Source organism: Manis javanica, chromosome 7 (genome assembly GCF_040802235.1).
Source record: "Manis javanica isolate MJ-LG chromosome 7, MJ_LKY, whole genome shotgun sequence".
In the NCBI taxonomy this organism is placed as follows: domain Eukaryota; kingdom Metazoa; phylum Chordata; class Mammalia; order Pholidota; family Manidae; genus Manis; species Manis javanica.
This window is the reverse complement of record NC_133162.1, coordinates 11689479-11708467: the sequence shown is the minus strand read 5'-3', so window position 1 is coordinate 11708467 and position 18989 is coordinate 11689479. Positions and strand designations below refer to the sequence as shown.

Genomic DNA, 18989 nt, shown 5'->3' with positions numbered 1-18989 from the left:
AACTATGTAATTTGAGTGAAAGGAAAAGGGGCTCTATCAGCAAGAAGTAAGGCTGGATCGATCATTATCCCATTCTAGTAGAGATTAAACAATCTGGTAGCCTCTTGACAACTGCCTGAGAACCATCACCAGCTTGCAGAACAGTTTGACCCTGATCACACAGTGCTTATGAGACCACCATCAAGAACACCTTGGGTATCATGACACTCACTGCACAGCCACCACCACGGCTGCCTAACACCACAAAACCATCCAAGATGGTGAGGATCATCATTACTTACTATAAGCCAACTCATCCCCAGCTCTCTTCCGGGACTGGTCACCTCTAGGGATAAGAAAAGAGGGGGTTAACAGAACTGACATCTTCACACACCAAATCAGGAGAAATGAACTGACATAATTGATAATAGAAATACAGCAGATATTTCAATTCTAACAACCTACTTTAAAAGATGTTAAACTTTAACAGTAGCTGAGTTATTCATAACCTGAATATTCTTAGCTAAAAGGTGTTTTTTTAAATACAGGAAGCTATGAAATGAAGGATTATAAAAATGTTTCACACTGGATTCTAGAAATGAGTTCAGACTAAAATTAAAATGTCTTTGAAGATAAACCTGGTTCTGCTATCAACATCACTCGTCACCTTTGTAATACCGAGGCAAATTTCAAATATGAAATGGAAAGGATAATTTAAAATCTTCCCTTAAAGGCCCTATAATGACATCAAAAACTGCTTAGAGCTTTTGAAACATCTCAGTATCTTAATGCGCATGAATGCCCCCTTGCAGGTAGTAGAACATGGACCTTCAGTTATATTAACCAGTTCATCTTCAAACACATATCGAAGAATTCTAGTTCCAGTTTAGCAATGATAAAACAGAGGTCTGAGTAGATCCTGTGCTACCAGTAAACCCTATTTTTGTGTCTCTGTTTCTGAGACAAATGACTAAAATGCTTAAATAATGAGTAATAACCACCAACTCATTAGCATTTTCTTAGCAGCATTTTGGCTCTGCCCAACACTCTGTGCTTGGTCACTTTTTCTTCTCCATTTACACTCTAATAGTCCAGGATGGTGATCACACCAGTCCTGTGACTTGAAATACTATCTGTATGCCAGCTGCTCCCAGATTTATCTCCAGCTCTGATTTGTGCCCTAAACTTCAGACTTGTAGGTCCAACTGCCTCATCACCATTGTGACTCGGATGATGTATATGCATCTCAGATTTACCACGGCCAGAATGCAAGCTGACTCCACTACATCCCACTCAATCTTCCTTAATAAACAGCACTGCCACCCACTCAATTACTTAGGCCAAAATCCTAGCTCATCCTTGATTCTTCTTTCCCTCACTCTGGAACATTCTGTCCCCACACATAATCCAACATCAACCATTCCTCATTAACTCCATGGCTATGGCTCCAATCCAAGCCACTATCACCTTTCCCCTTGCAAGAGTCTTATTACTAGTCCAGACAAGAGCCAGAGCGATCTTATGTTAAAGCATAAATAAGATTATTTCACACCTCTGATGAAAGCCCATCAGTGGCTTTCCATTACAGTTTTTAAAAAATCAATTCAAATTTTTTTTCCCAGCCCTGTGAGAGATGGCTCCTGCCTATGTCTCCAGCCACATTTTCTACCTCTGTTCACTGTCCCTTGGACATGTCAGCACTTTTGTACTTACTATTTTCTCTGCCAGCAACACTCTTCCCCCTAGTTAGTCACGTGGCTATCTCATCATCATCAGTGTCCTAGCTGGAAGGTCTCCTCCTCAGAGAGCATTATATTACCAAATCGGCAGGAATAGCCCCTCACACATATCCTGGTCACTCACTCTCTATTTCATAGAGCTTTTTTTCTTCTAACACTTATTATTATTTGAAATAATCCATTTACGTGTTTGTTATTCATCTTCCAACATTAGAACATAAGCACCATAAAAATTTTGCTTATCTTGTAAACTCAGTATCTAGAACAGTGTCTAGCATACAGCACAAAGTATTTGATAGATTAACAAATCACTCAGTAATTCACAAATGGCCTCTACAGAGGGATTATTAAAATGCTAGTCCAAGTAATTATTTCATGCTTTTGAGTAATCTTCCAGATCACCAAAGTTTCCCATTTCATTCTCTGGTTATGCTCAAGACCAGGACAGAAACCTCTAGCTGGGATGGGTGAGGAGTCCTAATGACTGGCAGGAAAAGAAGACACAAAGTGGCCTCTGAGGGTTTTTCTCTATGCTGGGCATTTAGAGAAACACATGCACCACATTTAGGATGAACTAGCCTTAGGCAGCCTAAAAACATATAAACAGATCTGCCCTAATGTCACTTTCTAAACACCTCTGCTGGTAACACTATACCTAGCCAAAGCCAGCTAAGTGTCTTACGTTGTTATTTACACTAGTATAACCACAGTAGCATTCCCCAAATATTCTGAAACAAGTTAATGCTGATTGAAAAGAACGATGTAGAATTTTATATCTGGAACCTCAACTTCTACAAACAACCATCATCACCACCCCAAAAGGTTAAAAAAAAATGAACATGCAAAAATAACAGGAGAAACACAAGGGAAAACAACAGGAGGCACAAAGAGACAATGTAAATGTGATGTATGTGAGAGGCTGCCACAAATCCTAAGGTGACAAGTCTGGAAAGCTATCACCTGCCCTTAAAACCAGGCTTCTGCTACTAAATGAAAGAGCCCCAATTCTACAGTGACCCTCTCAGCTAAAAAGCCAGCAATAACCCTAGAAGGTTCTATTGTGTTCTAGAAATCCAGGTGACAATTTTATCAAGAATATTTTACTTGCCTTTAAAAGCTATTTGGTACATGCTTTGAAGAGGCCCATGGGCTGGTTTGCATGAGGTTGCTCCATCTTGAGGCATGCATGGTAGAAGTTCCCAAATAAGCTTATCTTCTATAATGTCTATAATGTAATCCTTGACACCAACCTGTCCTCCCCCACAATTAATTCAATTATACAAATAGATAAAAAGAAAATAATGCTTAGCTTATATGTCAATGCTAGCTTTGAAATAAGTCCACATTGTGTTTCCATGCACCAAAAGATGTTTCACAGAAACTCCAGCTCAAATGAGAATCTGTCCACTAGCTGCAAAAGAGGATGTATTTTACAACATTCACACATTATTTTATAACATTTTATTCTGTACCATCCACATGAAAGCTGTGTGCTGCCTATTTAGGACTCCCTACATCATGTAAATAGAACATAGCCTTAAATGAAAAACTGGTTTGCAGAACTGAATAGGAATCCTGTGACTGGTCAGGTATAAACCATAAAATGAACATTCATATCAGAATAGACAGTAACAATTCTTGTTAAAATAGCTTGCACTATATTCTCAACTTTTTCTGTTATCAGTGGACACCATTTTGTCCAAAACAATCACAGCCAAATAATGATCAAGGAAGCCATGAAGTCTGTCTCGCAGGGAAGAACATGGAAGGTCCACAAGAGCTGGAAGTACGTACAGATTTCCTCTCAGCTGCTAGATATATGGTGTGTGCACACCCTTTCTGGCAGGTCTGAGCCAGCTTAGCAGAGGTAGGATCTAGCCCCAAACAGCAGCTTAGGCAGGGCCTGCTCCATGTAAATCACCCAAAGGAATAATTTATGAGGCTGACTTTAATCCTTAGAGTAAGAGTATAGTAAGTTATTTTTTTAACTCTACAAATGACTCAATTCCATCTGTAAAAATGAAACATTTTATCTTCTCTTAGACTACTAACATTTAAATTTCAGGCAGAAGCTGTATGTAAGAATTCTGTTAACAGAAACAAAAATTCCAATTTACACCAAAAATCTAAGGCATTTCCCTAAATATGACCAACTTCACCTTGGCAGAACAGTGCCATGTCAATCCTCCATGTACACAGGCAATGTTACATAAGACTATTTAAGGAACCAGGTACTCATTCATCCCAGGCAAATTTTACATAAAAGCTACTATACACCGAACACCACCCTATTCTTGTATTCCAATTCCAAAATTAGGATTAAGAAAATATCTCTGGATGAGTTTAAATAGTTCTACATGGGGTTCTGGAAGGTGAATTCAAGGTGTTCAGATAAATTCACAAAAGCTCTCTTCCTACACTGCTTCAAAGAAAGACAAGTTTTCAGAAGGCTATTTATTTTTTAAGAGTATCAATAAGCTCATCTCTAAAATTAAAAGCATATATTCAAATAAAATCTGGATAAAAGCATAAAAGACTTCAGAATTATGGTGAGCCTAGAAAAAAAACATAAAAGGTATACTCAAATTATTTTGTATTTATTTAAAAATATTTAAGGAAAACTTTTCAACTATAATTCAAAATACATAAGCCATAAAGGGAAAACCTGGTAAAGTTACACAAAAACAAAAAAATTCTGCATGACTTAAAACAAAAAACCTCTGTAAGTCAAGTCAAAAGGCAGACTGAGAAAATGAACCGTCTTATCTTGGGCAAAGAATCTGTTTCCTCACTCCAAGAAAATGAGCAAAGAACATAAACAGGCAGCTCACAGAAAAAGACACACAAACTTGAAAATATGCTCAGTTTCACTAATTAAGAGAAATTCAAATTAAACCGAATCTGAGTAATTATTTTTTACCTGCAAGAGTGGCAAAAATCCAAAAGTGTAACAACATACTCTGCAGGGCAGGCCATAATGAACAGACACTTTCAGGCTTTGCTGGTGGATGTGCAAAAGCAGCACAATCCCTATGGAGGGCACTCTGGCCATCAGTAATCAAAATTACAAATAATTGTAATTCACTCTTGACCCAGCAATCTCCCTTATGGGAATCAACTCTCCAGATATACCTGCAACAGGTACAAAATTATGCATCTGCAAGGTTATTCACTGCAGCATTCTCTGTAAGAGCAGAAGACTGGAAATAATTCAAGTTGCCATCTATAGGGGATTGGTTAAGTAAGTTACAGTTTATCTACACAATGCAATGTGTAAGAAAGGAATAAAAATAAGACATATATGGTATTTGCTTGTATCTGTACATAAAAAAGACACTGGAAGAAATCATAAGAAACTAATAAAAATAGTTACCAATGGGGTGGAAGTAGATAGGGAGATAGGTAGAAGCAAAACTTCTCAATGTATATTTTTTATATCATCTGATTTTTGAAGCATATTAACATATTAGCTGTTTATGAGTAAATAAAATTACTATGGCATTAAATAGCCTCATTTTGTGTATGAAAATAATACTGTTAAAAATATTACATAATGTCAGGAAACACTGACCACTGGACATCGAGGAGAAAACTTAGCTGTTTACAGTCCAGCATTTCCCATTGGCCTTTCCTTCCCTAACAGGCCACAAGGAAGTTAGGTTTACCAAGCCTATGAACAGCTTCACTAAGCCTTCCCAGTGAGAGTTGCCAGTGAATGGGGTAAATGACCAGTGAACTGCTCAGTGCCCCACCCCACCAATGAATACAGATGCCACCAGGACAAAAAAAGGGAGTAAATGCCAACTTTCTTCCCTAAATGTCAGATTCAAAAAGATACGCAAAAATGCTAAGGAAAGAGTAAAGATTATGAAACTAAAGGTCTCACTGTACCCTTTACTGATGTGGCAACAGAACAGGTGTTTTCCCACAGGGAATGACGAAATTTTTATGTAATTTATTTTAGTTGAAAATATTCATATTTCAAGATTTTCTGGGACATTGCCATGATACTAAATTGCAAATTTTAGAAAAATTAGCCAAGTGTATACATCAAAACAGAGGGAAGCAGATTTTCTGGCCACAAAGCGATACCCTACTTTTTAAGTAGTAGTGAACTAGAATTTAGGGCAAAAATAAAAATAGGAAAAACAGAATCTATAGCCCCTTTACTAGTTTAGTCATAAAACTAGTCATTTGCTAGCTTAGTCATAAAAGTACATTATAACTAATCATAAAATTTCTACAATGTTCTTCCAAATGTTCAAAACTAACATGAAGGGATCAGAGTTGGAAGAGCATTCAGAGGCTGCTCGGCCTAACCGCTGACCCTATGAAAACCCCTTCTTCGAAATCCATTTCTAGCCAAGAGCAGCTTCCATCACATCAAAGCCCAGCTTCATCACTTCCGCAGACAGGGCGCTGACTGCCTCTCCCAGCACCTGAACTCTCAGTTATTTCCCACTCTGAGAACTTTGGCGTCCCTCCCCTGACAGCCAAATGGGCCTAAAGAAATGGACATATTTTGTCATGGAAGGAAGAAAACTTGCCTTGTGAAACCATTCTGTATAAGTTCTCTTTGAAGTTTCTGATCTTGAGCAGCATATTCAGAAAGTTCAGATTCCACCGCCGGAGGAAGAATATTTGGAATAAATTTAGAAAATAGAGTTGGAGCCATCTGAACCCACTCTGTGAGGGAAGGAGAGATTCATTCAGGAAATCATATAAACAAATTAAATTAAATGGAAAAGGGAAAGTTCTCTTTTGTTCAAAGAACAAGAATACATATAAAAACCAAACTTAAATTAGGGAAAAAATTAGTGCAATCCCATTCTAATAAAGAACATACAAAGAGGTTAAAATTTCCTTACTAAAAAGAATGTACAGTATAAAGCAGGTATTTTCACATTTTACTGATGCAGCAAAACTTAATGAATATCTCTAGAGAATTTCTGAAAGAGCTTTATCAAAAATTCTGGATACGGAGGAAATATGAATGAGATAACCAAAGAACTCTTGAGTTGCAGGGGACTTGGAGGGAAGGGACATGATGGAAATACTAGCCCATTTAAGTATTAATGAAAACAACACACAGGCCCAGGAACAGAATAGTATAGGTAGTAGTAAGTAGGCATACACAAAAAAAGAAGTACTGCAAAAAGAGGGGGAAGGGGAGCTGAACAAACATCTAGTAAATGGACTGGAGGTAACTGGTAAGTACTTTTGAAATAAAAACCTAATTTGACCACATTAAATTATAGCAAATTAAATATATGTAACAGGAGAAGAAATGGTTATCACATTATTAAGAAAATGATGAAAGATCAAGAGAATAATCTATAGAAAGATAAAACTCATCTATTAAAGCAAAAAAGGCAAAGAAGTCTAAGGAAAATATCTGCATCAGACATGACACAGATGAATCAGTATGTTTATTATAAAGCACTTTACAAATCAATAAAACCAGATAAATGCACAAAAGACAGGACTGAATAATTACAAGAAAAATGTATAGCCTTGTACATTTCAAATAATAGCCTTGTTAATATTCAGAAAAACTGAAGCTAAAATACCACGCTCTCTTCACCCTGCTCAATGCACACTAAACATAAATGCCTGCCTCTATAGGGACATGACAGAACCAGCACTCTCTTCCTTGTTGGTGGCCCCAGTGTAGCACTGCTACCCTTTTTGGATTCTCCAATCTAGGCCTACCGAATTTCCCCTTTTGGGAAACATCTTGGCCGTGTATATCAAAACCCATAAAATATCAGTGCTCTACTTAATCTACTGAGCTCACTTTAAAAACTGTAATCAGGGTAAATAATTCTAACTCTGAAAAAAACATGTTTAGTGCTGTGCAATGCTGGATCATGGGAAGTAAAAAGCCGTCCACAGCTAAGTTAGATACGGCCAAAACACCAAGCACAGCAAAGACAAGGCACTAGGGCCGATCCACGCACCCCCTGTACAAACTCGTGGCAGTATGTTCCTAAAAATGTCCCTCCTTTCTACTCGACTCAAATATGGCTTTAGTCTCAATACAGTGCTCTGGGGAACCACAACCCATGAGTCAGAGCTGGCAGGAGTCAAACCGATCTGCCATACCGTGGACCTCCCGGCAATGTTGAAGAAATGAAGAAAAGCATGTATACTAAGTGAAGAAAGGCAGGATGGGACAGCTGGAACTATTCTAAACTTTATTTTCTGAAGACTGAATGGAAATACACCAAAAATGATAATAGTCATCAGAATCCCCAAAGATTAGTGCCCAGTAATCTATAGTTTAAAAACTTTCTTGGTTATACAAAGATCAGTACTTGAGAACCACTGCATGAGAAACTTTTACATTTAAAATTCAACTTTTAAAATATTTTAACAATCTGTCAGGTCAATAAAACTGCTTTAATAAACCAGAAACACAATGGGTACTAGCAAGCCATGTAGATGTCAAAATGTTTAATAGTATTTCAGAAAATGCCCAGGGCAGTAAAAGGTTAGTCTGCGATAAAATTCACCTTTTGAAAAGGACAATTCTCAAATACAGAATTCTACTCACAAGTAGTATGAATCCTATTACAAGAACTCACACCTGGATAAAATAGCACTGATATAAACATGCATCTATTAAGTCTTTCCACTCTTAGTGATCAGCTTTATTTGTAATTTCATTACTCATGATAAAAGCCAAAGCTGATAAAGCTGCCTACTTGGGAAGCAAAATTTAAAATTCATCATAACTGTACTTGGATGCCTTCAAAAATAAAAAGCAAAAAAATCATTCATAACCTAGCACTACAAGAAAAATTCATGAGCCATTTTTATCACATATAAAAAAGTGAAATTCAAATTTTGGAGAAACTAGAGAAAGGAAAACATGGGCTTAGTGGACGTACACAATATTTTTGCTACTTTATGCAAGTAATTGTTTATGTGAATAATTTTTTTTTAATTATGAAGAATAGAGCAAGACCTGATGCAAATTTAAGTAACATTCACCTGGAGCCCTCTGGCAGTCACTCGTCATTTAAAGTAGCATGGAATAACGGATTTCTGACATCACAATCCACTCTTGTACCACAGTTTTCATCATTTGGTTTCCATTTAAGCAAGCTAACTTCCAATGCAGCTTTTAAATTAATTAGGCAAGCCATCAATTAATTAAAATACCTACTGACCCAACTGGGTAGTAATGAGAACAGGTAATGTTAACATGCTATTGTATTGTCAGGTACTGTGTTAAGCATTTTAGATCATCTTTTATTTCATTTAATCCTCAAATGACAAAAGAATTTCACAAAAAGGTATCCACTGTCAAAAAAGCGCCCCATGTTTCTATACTGTAGAACAATGTTCAACCCTGAGAATTACTGCAATCCCTCTCCCATGGACATTTTTAATTGAATAGACAATGTATGACAAGTTTGAGGCTCTGGCTTACAAACAGGAAAATATCTACAAAAGCATCTTGAGATTCCTTCAAATTCAAAATGCTTTTATTCTAAGATAGATACACTAAGATAATTTATAAACCATGGCGCTTTGGATATAGTGATCTTTGACTTTCGGTTCTGCTATTCTATCTCTAGCTCTTCTTATAATATACTTACGAAGTGACTGTAACTTTACCAATAATTCTAAATTCCTTCCAAGTTACATAACAGGCCTAAGAAGACAGAGCTGTGAATGTGTGTGTCTGCACGTGTTTGCAGTATGGGGTAGAAGTGAGGGAGAAACTCCTTAACAAAGGAGACAGAATTAATGCCAAATGTGATTCTACTTTATCTAAAGTATCACCTACAAATTCTCTCTTATATTTCCCCAACTAGTTGGTTTACACTCATATAGAAAGAATTCCAACTGAGTCCTGAGTTTACATTTCACAATGATGAATACTCACTCTTTTTGCTCTAACAAATCCAAATACCATGAGGCCTCAGAAAACACATAGAGAAACACTGTCCTTTCAGCTAATGCTGAAACTTCCATAACAAACAAGTCCAACCACAAAAGAAATGATGAATATTTACCTGGTCTGAGAGTGTACAGGCCTTTCACAATATTTGCCATAGTTGAAGGTGTGACCTGAAATGGTGTTGACTGGGCTTCTAAAAGTAAAGCTGAAATAAGAAGAGAAAAATGGGTTATAAAAATGATATAACACTAACTGTCAAGGTTTCTCTATTACAATTTCTCCCAAAGATAAAGGGTAAACAAATGAAAGACAGCCCAAGAGGACAAGCCAAGAATTTATACACTAAAGATTTTTTTTTAAATCAAATATGGTAGAGCAAGTAAAAATGCACAAGTCGGTTGAAACACTAAGGGAAATGATTTGATCTGTGGAGGTTCTAAAACTAACTAAAAGCTTTCTAAAAGCAACAGTATTGTTCATGATAGTGAGTGAGATGATAGGGCTTCCCATTAAGTTCATGATTCAAAAGATTACATTTGGAGAATAAAATGTTCTCCAACTCCCTCAAACATTTCTCTCGCCCAAATTACAATACTTGAGGTTCTTGGAATTGTTCTGAAAGACATATTAATTTTAGTAACTGATCAGAGTCAGAAACTCATTTTTCCAAAAGCTTCAGCTGCACGTCCTTTTTCCTTACTACAGGTAAAGCAAGGCAAGAGACCGCACAGGCTCATTCTTCTCGCTTTCATGACTCTGGTAACCATGTGACCTGACTGAATATGAAAACATAGTCCGTTTTCTTTTCAGTTACCTATTGCCAACAAAAATTTTATGGAAGTATTTTTAAATGGATAGGAATAATTCCTCTGAATAACATCATTAGTAGATTCAAACGACCTCCATTATTCACTGGACAGAACAAATACTACTGACACAAAACAGCTCATTTTTAACTTATTTCTCAGACATACAATTTACTAACCAAAAAAATCCATGAAACAACATAATTTTACTCTAAACCAAGCTTGTAAAATTGCATAAGCTGTTTTCTTCTGTCCACGCCCCTTTAAAGGTGGAAATGCAGTCTTACTGGCCAATAATGTTCATAGCATCAAATATACAGCATGAGTTACATTTGAATTTATGATAAAGGTCAGAGGCTCACTGTTTAAGTTTATCCTTCTGATTTTATCATCAGTAGATACAATTTTGGATGGCATGAATAAATTTTAAGTATGACAAATATTAAGCATTGTAGAAAATCATGACTTCTATGCAGTATTTAAAAATTAAAATTCTGAACTTTAGGTCCTGGAAGTCTCATAAGGTTCTAATTTCAACATGTATCCAAAATGCAGGTTCCACCTCTATTAATCCATCTTCCTACTTCTTGACCATTCATTTTGGCCTTTAGTTAAGTCTTGTTCCCATGATCTGTATGTTCAACCACACATTTGTTATGTATAAATATGTACATTTGCGAACAACCCCTGCATATCTATAATCACCTGTGTCAAATCTGGTAGCTATGAAGAAGTGATATATGCACAGACATTATATATAAAATTTACATAAATTAATTAGGGATGAATTAATTGAAAATGACTGTATTCAGTAACAAAACATTATTAGAGTTTAGAAGGTGTAACATTTCACTAAAATCCTCTTGGCCCAAATTCTTTTTGGAAAACAACGTTTAAAAGATTTTCTAGTTCATCTTCCCTTTTAAGGAAAAAGAAATGGGAATTTGGGGAAGCAGCAGCTTGAGAGAAGAAAAAAATATTTACTGAATATTTAATGGGTGCTAGGTACTTTACATGTGTTTATTTCTTGTAAGCTTTATTTTTAATTGGGGATTTACTTTTTCACAATCTTAATTAACACTTACTTTTTTTTTAAACAAATAAGGAAACTGTCTTATCTGTAAGGCTAAAAACAAAACAGAATAAAAAACACCGAATATCCTAACACTGAATGTATCCTAAGTCACAGAGCTAGCAGGTGGCAGAAGAGGTCCAAAAACTTGTGTTTCACTCTAAACCCTGTATTCCTTCTAGTTCACCATGCCACCACTGAAATGCTGAGCTTATATGTGACCTGGTACTAATACAGTATTACCCTTAATAACTGTTTTCTTCCACAAATTATGTAACTTGAAAGAAGGAACCTCCAACAATCCCACTGACTGTTTATTATAAGTTACGTCAATAGTTTTAAAACAGAATAGGACCTTACAGAATTTCTAGTGCTGACCCCTTCCTTTATAGACTATGACACTGAAGTCTAGACTGGTCTAGTGCCTTCCTAAAAGTCACACAGCTTTTTAATAGCTGAAGCTGGAGCAGTACCAAGTTTCTCTGCTCTTTCCATTATTCCTCAGAGCTACAAGCTTGCCCACAGGCTCCTCTCCTTTATTAATTAGAGAATTCTTAAAAAAAAAAAAAAAAAGAATCAAAACTAAAACTAAAAATATTCGTGATGTTAAAAAATTTCAAACTTTTAATAAGGGTCTGAACTAAAAGGTAGAACCTAGGGATAATAACTGAAATGTAGTTTTTCTTTTAAACCCTCCATACAATGTTAACCAAAAATTTTCTACAGCAACTCAACATAATTACATTTTGTCAGGAAACTCTTACCATTAACTGACCCATTTGCTCAGAATCATCGATACAATGCTACACAGATAACCTTGATTAATGCAGATCCTAGTATTTTTGCTATTTTCAAAGTTTAATGCACAGCAAAACTTAATTTCAAAAGAAAACAATTTTACTACCAGCCAAAGGTAAAAGCCATTTTATTTTATAAACATATGTTTGAAAATGATTACCCCATGGAGAGATGATAGAAAACTAGCTTTATCTGCAGTGAGAAGTCACTGCCTTCATTCATGAAACAGTTACTAACTCAGGGCATTCCAAGTACCAGCCATTTATTAGCAGATGGTGTTCATTTTGCCCTGCTATATTGGCTGGAAAGCAAGGCCCCTAGAATTTTTCAGCCTCACTCCCATGGAGAGGTTTGTCCATGTCCAATCCCCTGGAATCTGGGCCCTATAACTACCTACCTAACAGAATACAGCAAAAGCAACATTGTGCCAGTCAGTTTCCAGGCCCAGGACTTAAAAAACTGGCAGTTTCCATTTCCTATCATCTTGCCACACTCACTCTTTGGGAAACACAAAACAGGAACCAAAAGTCACCACAACTTGAAAGTCGTACAAGTGACCCATCTTCAAAGTTCCCAACCCCTGGGCAAGTCACATCAGCGACGGCCGAGCAGAGCAGAAAGAAACTGCCCTGCCAAGCCCTGCCCCAACTGCAGATTTGTGAGCAAAATTAAAGTTGTCTTTTTGATGACTATCCACATGACTTTATTAAACAATTACAGCATCCCTTACTGTTACAGAGTTCAAACCAATGGTCATTTTTTTGTACCCCTTATTCTAAGCACAATGCCTGATAATTGCTCAATAAAATCTGATATGCTTAGTTTTATCCAATTTATAAAAGCTTAAGGGCCTTTTCAATTTACTTGAAAAAGAAATGGCATATCCACCTTGCAGTATAATTTTTACTGAAAATCAGATTACATAGAAAATAAAATGAAGATTCCTTTTTTCTTTTTTGAAAAAATGAAGTTAATTGAAGATTTAAGAAAAAAAAATTTCATTTTTCACCAACTTTATGTCTTTATGTGGCAAAGCCTTTACACGGAGACCCTTCACTAGGGCTAGCCTTATAAAATATCTACGAAAGGCTGTCATGGAATAGAAGAGAGAAGTTTGTCTCACCATACCTGGACTACTATATATTCTCTTTGCATATGCCCAATATAAATTGATTTCCAAATTTATGACAAATATAAAAACATATTTACATAGTAAATAAGCTTTTCTACCAAATGGTAGCATTTCTCTGAAGAATTTTAACTTTAAAGACTCCAAAATGCTATGCTCTATTTTACAGTGAAAGCAAAAACAATGTCAACATTAGGGATAATACTTCAGTGGTTACAGTTAATAGCTAGATATCTCATGAGATAATGTTTAAGATGTTTGTAAACATCTGTGTCCAGCCTTTTCAAAAAGACGTCATACTCTCAAGATTCTAGGTCTCTATTCTGATTCGGGAATCCTTTAGGTGCATCATAATGAAACATGTTATCTTCATCCACAATATTACTTGAAAACCCTGCCTTTCTTAAATTAACTGGCCTAATGTTTAGCAATTTCTTCTCTGAATTTAAACTCAAAAATGAAAGAGTTTACAGTGAAGCTTAGAACAATTTTTTTTACTGTAGATTCTGGTAAATGTTTATTGTTATAGAAACTTGTAAGGAGAGCAAAAAATACATAATGCAAATCTAAATATACACCAAATTCTAAAAAATGACTTAGATGATTTATTGCATAAAATATGAGCTTTTAAAGGACGCTGAAACATTAGGTTGTAGGGACTTCCTAAACTCATTTAGAGAGGTATGCTCTTTTAGGAAAGACAGGACATGGTCCCACCTACTGTGAAAGGCAGGAGGCCCAGGAATACAGGGAGAGGAAAAACTAACTAAACTTGGCACTTTGATCTGCTTAGTTACCAATCTGCAGAACCACATTAAACATTTTACAAATCCCAGTTCACAGAGGAGAAAATACAGGACCAGAGGCAACAAAGTTGGCGTAAGGTACAGTTAATAAATGACAAAGCCAGAATAGAGAAGGGTTTTTGCACTAAAAAGTAAAAATAAGGAAAGAGTCTCTGCTACCATTCAAAGATGTAACACTATATTCCTACTAGAATTACTGGTAACAAAAGTAGGGGTGAACCCCTTAATATTTCCCCCACTGTCAGGAAAAAAAAGGCAGGGATGGGCTCCAAGTATCAGGCCAGGTATGAAGGCACCGTCCAATGACCTAGTCTGCTCCCAGCTCCTTGGGGCTCTTTCCAGCCCCATTTTCAGTTCCTCAGAGTCTCTCTCTATAGAGCTGGACTTCCACACTTCCTGCTATATGACTGAGAAGATGTCAACATGGAGGCTTATACACCAGTGCTCTCTAATAAAAAAAAAATCATTGCTGATGCTCTCTCACTTCTGTAAGTTGAATTACTTACGCATCAGGCTGTAAATGTGCTTTTCTGCAACATGTTCCGTAAACAGCTTTATAAGGTCATCTTTTAAGTCTCTGTTAAGCTTGGTTTCGATGTAAAACTTATTCTGAAAAATAAATTATTTTTCAGTGCATCAATTAGGGGGAAATGATTAAGTTAATGAACCTGAAGCACTAAAAAATAAACTTTTTTTAGGAAACAATTCTTAAAGTCCTCAATTAAAACATAACAACCCAACCACACAAGCAAAAGCCCTGCTACCATTCATTTTATATCTTTCTGAAATGAGGCTTAACCATTCGTTTTATGTCTTTCTGACATGAGGTTTATACTTAATTATGAAATGCTATGAACCATACACCTCCAAAAGAATGAGGAAGATACACAACATTAACTAGACAGGACTGTATGGACATAACGGCTCTGTGTGACAGGCACTTAATGTGCCTTTCAAAAATACATTATCATCGTAAAGGCAACACCAGGTACCCCACTTATCAATGATCTGGGCTGAAAGAGGCAGCAGATATGCAGTGGTTGACTCCCCTATATACATACCACTTCAGTGATTAGTCTAAGTCATTCAACTTAAGTCATCCCACAGGAACAGCCTTTGGTTCAAAGGCAGACACGTAGATGGCTGAGAGAAACCTCAGCCTAAGTGAAAAATATCTTACAGTCACCTTATAACCCTGAGAACAAGATGAAACAGCTGTTGGGCACAACAGAGACAAAAAAAGAACCTGAGTCTTTGGTAACGCTGTTGAACCACAGATTCCACCAACTCTGGAGATTGCCTTACTTCTGGGGTTTTATTATAAGAGATAACTTTTCCTTATTTACTTAAATCACTTTTGAGTTAGGTTTTCTGTTTCTTGCAGCCAAAACTACCCTGATTAGAATGACTGGCAAGTCAAAAAAGATTCAATTTTTTCATGTTTAAGTGTTAATTCAGTGTACAGGAGTGGAAAATAGAAAGAGGAATGTTAAAAAGTTGTCCACTGATTCTCTCAATTTGTAACACAGATTTTTTCCTCTTCAAAAAATTATAAAAGTAATATGCACATACAAAATGAAACTATGCAAAAGGGATTAAGAACAGCACAGCAGGCCTCTGCCCCATTCTCCAAGGTCCCATTCTACCAAGGGGAAAACTTTCATATATTCTTTCTAAAATGCTGCTTGCATGTATGTGGATATGCACTTTTCTCCCCTCTAATAAAGAAAAACACTTGATAATATAGAAATATTACACACTGAGTTGCATCTTGCTTTTCTCACCTAATGTTGTATATCAGGAAAATTTCTCTCTAAAATAATAGACATGTCATTTTTAATTGCATATTTTTCTACTGTAAGCATCTTCCACAAATTTTTTAAGTAACAATCCCTTAATGGTAATACAGATTTCTCCCATTGTTCTGTTTTTTCAGTAAAGTATATCTTATGGAGAACAATCATTTTAAAGATTGGTATTCCCACATAGAGCACTCTCTTTGTTACAGAATGCAGGATCAACCATAACTGCCATTCCCTAATCTAATAAACAAAGAGGAGACTGGAAAAATGGTTTCTAAGGGCCCCTCCCTTCCAAAGGAACACCAAGATTCTACAGCATGTATTTAGAAGAGGGAGAGGGTTAATCAACCCATTATTTAGTCAATACTATAAATTATACTCATGGCATAATTCTCCAAATGAAAGAGATCATCAGAATGGAATTTATTATTCTACCTTTTTATGGTCAAATGACTTGACACTTATCATACATCATGTTTTTTAGATACATGTCTTAACTCTCAATTTTCTGAGGACAAGAAATCTCTCTTATATATCTTTGTTTTCCAAGCATAGTATCTTCCATATGGCAGAAATAAAATAAATACTAACTGGGTGACTGCTGATTATTAATGCCTAATTATCTATTCAGCAATGTTATTTATGGAATTTTTAAACTGTAAAAGGGTAAATAATTCTTCTATGTCAACATTATCAAACATTACTGAGATTAATTTCCATTCTAAAGTAAAACATACTTAACTCTCTCCATCTGTCTGTGCTTAGACCAATAAACCAAGGTATTTGGAAAGGGGGAAATCAGCTCTAACTTACCATATATATGAAAAGAGGCACAATGCTCTGCAATGCTCCCATATATTGTCCAAGAGCTATATTAAATCTTTCAATATAGAGATCTGGGGGGCTGGCCTGTAAGAAAGAACATCAATGTGATCATTCTGGGAAACCAGGTATAAAGACTTTCTACAATAATCTAAAACACAAAGAAACTTAGAAGTCTGTGTCAAAATTCATATTGAAATTCACCATTAAGAAAAGGAAGAGAAAGAAAAAAAAAGAAAAGGAAGAGGCTTACATCCTAAAGTTAAGACTTCTATCTTTGTTCTAAAATCTGCTATGCAAACCTGAGGTTTGGTTTAGCTGTCTTTAAATATGTGTTAACCTTACCATATTAGTTTGTAAGGCTCGCTCTGTTAATAAGTAAAAAGGGTGCATTCACAATGAAGACAAATGATACGATTTTAAAATTATCACTGAACTATGTAGACATTTCCTATAGGAACCAAACTATATTTGGGCCTAGAATAGGGAGAAAAAAAGAAATGGTACAGGCTTAATACACTATTAGAATTGCTGTTGAATTTTTATAATTACCTTAGGTACAGTAATATTCTCAGTTCTATACTAACCTGATTATAAACCTTTTGCAACTATCATAAATATTATAGGCTAAAAAAGCAGGAGTTAAATGGTCCATATACATCTGCAGCTCTGGAAAGCAGTAAAATAAATATATTACATGCCTGGCATTTAACTAATAATATTTAACTCATATTACCAAGTCATAAAGCCATCAAAAGAGAACACTTCCAATTTCACTGCATGTTGTACACTGAATGTATGTTCTCCCCCTGCCCCCACCCCAATTCCTATGCTGAAGCACTAACCCGTGCAGCTGGTTAGTGGAGTTATTTGCAGTAAAGTAGTAGTTAAGGCTAAATGAGGTCATATGAGTAGAGCCTTGATCCTATAAGATTAGCGTCCTTATCAGAGAAGATACCAGAGAGCTTGTTCTCTAGCCCCCTCTCTATATGCCTCCTTCCCCTGAGCCCCAGAGCTCTTATCAGGTGGCACCAAATCAGCTGCCACATTAATCCTGGACTTCCCAGAACTGTGAGAAGTAAATTTCTGTTGTTTAAACCACCCAGTCTGTGGTATTCTGGTACGGCAACCCAACCTAAGACATGGTGTTTTACAAAAGTGTAGCCACATGTACTATTTCATTTTATTCTTTAAAGCCGAATTAATTAGGTACCATTTTAATACTGAAGAAACACACACACAAATGGGCAAGTAATTTGCTAGAATTAGTGTTAGGAGATGACAGATTCAGATCTTCCAGCCAAGAATTCATTCCTGGGCCAGGATGCTGGGGGTATGGGTATGACATACAACATCACACAAATACAACTGACTCCACATGAAGTCTAACTTGTGGCAGTCTGAAAACCTAATCACTGTATCTTATACAGAATGTCCTTTTTGCAAACAAGGGCACAAGGAAATACACAATGAAAGATTCCTAAATATTACATTTAAACAATGAAATTCTAAAACCATTTCAGCGAAACTGTCATAAATGTGCAAATTGCAAAATTAACTATTTCAAAATAAGATGTAATTCACAATTTTTTTTCAGCTCTATGTAGAAGTTTAGGATATGTGTAGTGAACTGTCCTTAGTTCTGATTCATCTTCTATTACTGAGTACATACAGGTTTGGCACATACTAGGTGTCTTTTTTATACTTATTTTTCTTAATTCTAACTACCTACAAAATGAGTATTATTTCCATTTTACATGTGAGACAACTGGGGCTCAGAAATATTTAGTCCCTTGACTACAACAGCTGGTAAGTCCAAGAACTAAGAATCAAACCTTGGTCAGTCTGAGTCTTCCCATCTATTTATTTACTGTACTTTTCTAGTACCCTGAAACCTTTGGAAAAATGTTCAAACTTCCAGTTAAGGGCATACTGCTGACCTCTGCTTTCACATCCTGCCCCATCTCACATGCAGCTCAGCCCAGCCCAGCACTCACATGGAACTTCTAACAGTTCCCAAACAATATCATGTGCTGTTAGATCTCCTTATTTTCTACTTGAATGTCTTTGTTTCCACCCCCTAGACAGACTTACCCTGGCTAACTTTTAGTCACCCCTCAAGAT

General features: G+C 36.1%; 1 protein-coding gene across 2 annotated transcripts in view; it reads right to left on the bottom strand.

Moving 5' to 3' along the window:
* The window catches only part of CACUL1 (CDK2 associated cullin domain 1), a 63524-nt gene that overhangs the window by 8257 nt on the left and 36278 nt on the right, over window positions 1–18989 (bottom strand). For both annotated transcript variants that reach the window (XM_017680196.3, XM_017680199.3), the window contains exons 4-8: window positions 16857–16952; window positions 14748–14850; window positions 9746–9835; window positions 6266–6404; window positions 282–325 (exon numbers count right to left, since the gene is read on the bottom strand). In XM_017680196.3, coding sequence (XP_017535685.1) covers window positions 282–325; window positions 6266–6404; window positions 9746–9835; window positions 14748–14850; window positions 16857–16952 — 472 coding nt within the window. The remainder of the gene's footprint in view (window positions 1–281; window positions 326–6265; window positions 6405–9745; window positions 9836–14747; window positions 14851–16856; window positions 16953–18989) is intronic.